General features: G+C 42.9%; 1 protein-coding gene across 1 annotated transcript in view; it reads left to right on the top strand.

Moving 5' to 3' along the window:
• The window catches only part of LOC134435836 (salivary glue protein Sgs-3-like), a 5,638-nt gene extending 1,443 nt beyond the window's left edge, over positions 1–4,195 (top strand). Inside the window, exon 2 of the mRNA XM_063184879.1 lies at positions 3,284–4,195. Within this exon, the coding sequence (XP_063040949.1) occupies positions 3,284–3,721 (438 nt within the window). The 3' untranslated portion in view covers positions 3,722–4,195. The remainder of the gene's footprint in view (positions 1–3,283) is intronic.

Raw genomic sequence — 4,195 nt, 5'->3', positions numbered from 1 at the left:
TATGAGTGAATTATTGATTTTAGGTATTTGGTTGTGACCGCTACCTCCTGTACAGCAGGCAATCACCTCCTTTGATGTGTTTACAGTATCATTCACAAACAGTGGCATTGAGCCATCAGTTGTTTTTATAGCCTTGTAGCCATCTGAATTATTGAATTGAATCGTTGGTGAGTAATAACATAATAACTGAACACACACCCAACACAACTAAACATTTGCCATGCACAATGGCAATTCATGGAGAAATGAAAGGTTTCCCCCCCAATAGCTAACTACAGGTGAAACAGGTGGAGGGAAAAGTCTTTTGATAGGAAGAAAAGTCTTGACCGTCTCTTCACCTTGTCATTGTTTTATTATTGACAACTGGGCCCTGCCGTAGCCAACCGGGCACTCGCCTCCTGCCATGTGTCTGGCTGTGTTCAATTCTCCACCCAGGTCCTTTTGCCGACCCCTCCCCGTCTCAGTCCCAATTCGCTTCCTGTTCATCTCTCACACTGTCCTATCGAATAAAGCCGAAAAAGAAAACAAATCCTTATTATTGACAACTGTGTAATCAATACTTGGTGCAAAGTGTTCATACACAGAATGAAATGCATGCCGTGTTAATATAACACTAAGAGAGTGTAACTCTCATTTACATTACATTACACTTAGCTGACACTTTTATCCAAAGTGACTTAGTTATTTTACAGGGTATTGGTTACAGTCCCTGGAGCAGTGTGGGGTTAGGTGGCTTGCTCAAGGGTGCCTCAGCCATGGAATGGAAGGGTGGGATTTGAACTTGCAACCCTCTTAATCCCATCTCCTTAACGACTAGGTCACGGCTGCACTCTTCTGGTTTGGCCCCACTATCTTAGTGTTGAATTAACAGTGTGAGTCTGCTGTGCTGTCACTGAGTGTGGCTTTTCAAAATGTAAAAGTGAGATAGTTTGGTAAACTAAACTATCGCATTACACTATACTGCCCTACAAAGGCAAAGAGCAGTAACTATGCCAACATTCAAACTGAGAAAAATGCCTTTCAAGTATTGGTATTAGGTTGAATATTGTAGTTACTGCAAATGTGACATGCTGTAGCAATATCTCTAAAGCGGGACACTTGGACCATAAGGCTTTTTCACGAGACAAAGGAGGTGTTATGAAGACCATTTTCAGTCTAAAGTCAATTTTGACAAAATATGGAGTTGCTGCACTTTGCCTTTGTACGGCAGTATATAATTCATCGCCATGTCACATGCAATGTAGGCGAGTGGAAGGTCAGGTTCAGTAGCAAGACTGAAGATAAAGTATATTGCTTTATGTTCAGGTAGACCAGAGCAGTATTCCAAGAACATGGTTAAGTGATAAACCTGGCAAGGTTAACCTCCATGAAGTGATAAATCTCCTAATAGATAGCCTGCAGTTGTCATTTATTTAACAATATAAGTACTCCAGGCTCTTGTATTACATGATTACTACTTAGCCAGATCCTTGCCATGCTCCCCTCAAGACAGCAATGTGTCATAATGGACTGGCATTCTCTAATAATAAATTCAATAATAAGTCATTTAAAATCAGATATGCAGGCCCTGCCATGGGTAACCGGTAGGGCACTCGTCTGCCATGCTGCCGACCCGGGTTCGATTCCTGGCCCGGGTCCTTTGCCGACCCCTGCCCATCTCTCTCCCCATTCGCTTCCTGTCCACCTCTCAAACTGTCCTATCATCAATAAAGTCGTAAAAGACAAAAAAAAATCAGATATGCAGTACATGATATGGCATTTCACAAAAGTTAAAAAGTATGACTACGGTAGGCCTACCAGGAGTGCACCTGCACATTCCTGTGGCTTTCGGCTACCAGGTTATCACTGGTTCAGGTATTTTATCATTGGTTTCAGCTGCATTGCAGGTAATTTATTAGGCCTATTGGTTTCAGCTATATCGCAATAATTCACAAGACATAAATCAAACTGCAGTATGTGGAGAAAGGAAAGAGTTTGAGTCACTAGCTACGGACATGTTGAGCTCTACACTATGTACCTACTTCCAAAGTGAGCCAGAAAAACAATGACCTTGTTTACATGAGACATTTACCTGTAATTCAGAATTACATGTAACTCAATTTACAATGAGTAAAACTCAATCCCTGTTTTTTTCAGACATGAATTCTGTGTGTGTGTGTGTGTGTGTGTGTGTGTGTGTGTGTGTGTGTGTGTGTGTGTGTGTGTGCGTGTGCGTGTGCGTGTGTGTGTGCGTGTGCGTGTGCGTGTGTGTGTGTGTGTGTGTGTGTGTGTGTGTGTGTGTGTGTGTACTTATGTTAGCTTGGGCCTACAGCACACACTGTTCAAGTCAGTCTACCTGTTATCAGTTCTTCCTGTTCTGGGAAAAATCCGGAACAAAGAAAAAATGTGACACATAGCACATATCATCACAATCAGTGGTCTGATAGGGTGAAGTTCAACCCAGCAGTGGCGTGCACAGACATTATTTTGGGGGGCAGGTGTTCGAAGAGGGTGTTGGAGGGTGGGGGGTCCTAAGGTGCATATGTGACTTCCTGACACCACGCACTGATGAAGGCTTGATAGCCGAAACGCGTTTGCTTTTTGAACATGGTGGTAATATAAATAAATAATGAGACTCAGTTTGTGAGTGTGGATTTTTCTTCTTTAAGTTGATACAGTTTATCGCGCACCCAAAGACTTTCGTTTTTCCAAGAAGTTGAGCGCGTCCTTTGCAAAAGCATATGTAACTTCCGACAGCCTTATTAGGCAATAGAGGCTATATATTATATCTGGGCATTATTCTGAAATGCTACTAATCGGCAAGCATTTCTAGATGAGCATTTTTTAAAAAGGCAATTTTTTGTTCATTAGGGCAAAGGGGCAGGTCCTTTAGCACCACCTCATCCCTATCTCTGCACGCCTATGCCAGCAATACACACAGGCATTTAAGAATATGGATCAGTCTCTGAGAACGTCAGAAAGTCTTTACAATATTCATTTTATACGATTCTGTAACTTTGTAACTTCATCTTCAAACATTGTGGTGAAGGTTTTCTTAAGACCAGAGGTTTTCAGGCTTGAATGTCACCCTTACCTCTCCCTACACTACACCTCACTCCGCAGCTGAAGTAGCCTTGAGCAAGGCACCTGATTCCACATTGCCCCTGGGACTGTAACCAATACCCTGTGCCTAAATAACTAAGTTGCTTTGGATTAACACGTCAGTTAAGTGTAATGTATTGTAATGTAATGGTTTGTATTATTGTGCTAACCTGTACTGTTATATGCTGTCTATTTGTCACAGACCACAGAGCCACCCAGAACACCGATGCCAACTACAATGGCCCCCGCCACCACCACAACGGTACCCCCAACTACCAACCCAGTAACTCCTCCAACTACCACAACAACCCCTCCCCCTATCCCCACTACCCTAACTACCAAAACGACCCCAGCCACCACAACCACCCCACCCACCACCACGACCCCACCGACGACTACCACCCCTGCACCAACAACTACCACACCCCCTACCACTACCACCACACCCAAACCCACCACCACTCCAGCACCTACCACCACAACTACCACCACTACTCCACCACCAACTACCCCGACTACCACTCCCACCACTACCACCACTACCCAACCCACCCCTGTCCCAACAACAGGAGCCGTAGCGACCGCCGCCACCCTGCTGAGCTGTATGCTTCCCATGCTGCTCCTTCTGCTATGGCAGTGAGCGCCCCCAAGTGGTGATTCAAGAGAACTAAACAGCACTGAACTGGACAAATTACTCAACCGATCAACACAATTTTGTGATTGAATTTATTTTGTCTTCATGGCTTTTTTTAATGTTGTGTGTGACATTTTTGTTTAACGGTGGGACAGATGCTTTTATGACTAACTGAAATGTAGCTACCGTATATACTGCTCAGTATAAATATGCAGAGTGCATATTATCATTGTAAGAGTCATGCTCTTATTTTTTTTTTAAATCTCCCGGCTCTTCCCTAATATGATTTTCGAACAATGCCTATGAAATGCAATGCATGTTGTGGAGGTTATTGTGAATATATTGTAACACACCTATCAACATTTTCATTTGTTCATTATATTTTTATGGTGACTGATGTAACTTTCTGCAAAGTGCAAATGATATTGTATATTTTTTTAATTAAACAATGTTGTTGTACATTTCTCTTTAATAGCTGTT

Source organism: Engraulis encrasicolus, chromosome 20 (genome assembly GCF_034702125.1).
Source record: "Engraulis encrasicolus isolate BLACKSEA-1 chromosome 20, IST_EnEncr_1.0, whole genome shotgun sequence".
Lineage (NCBI taxonomy): Eukaryota > Metazoa > Chordata > Actinopteri > Clupeiformes > Engraulidae > Engraulis > Engraulis encrasicolus.
Note: the sequence above shows the minus strand (reverse complement) of the source record. Positions and strands in the feature narration are given on the sequence as shown.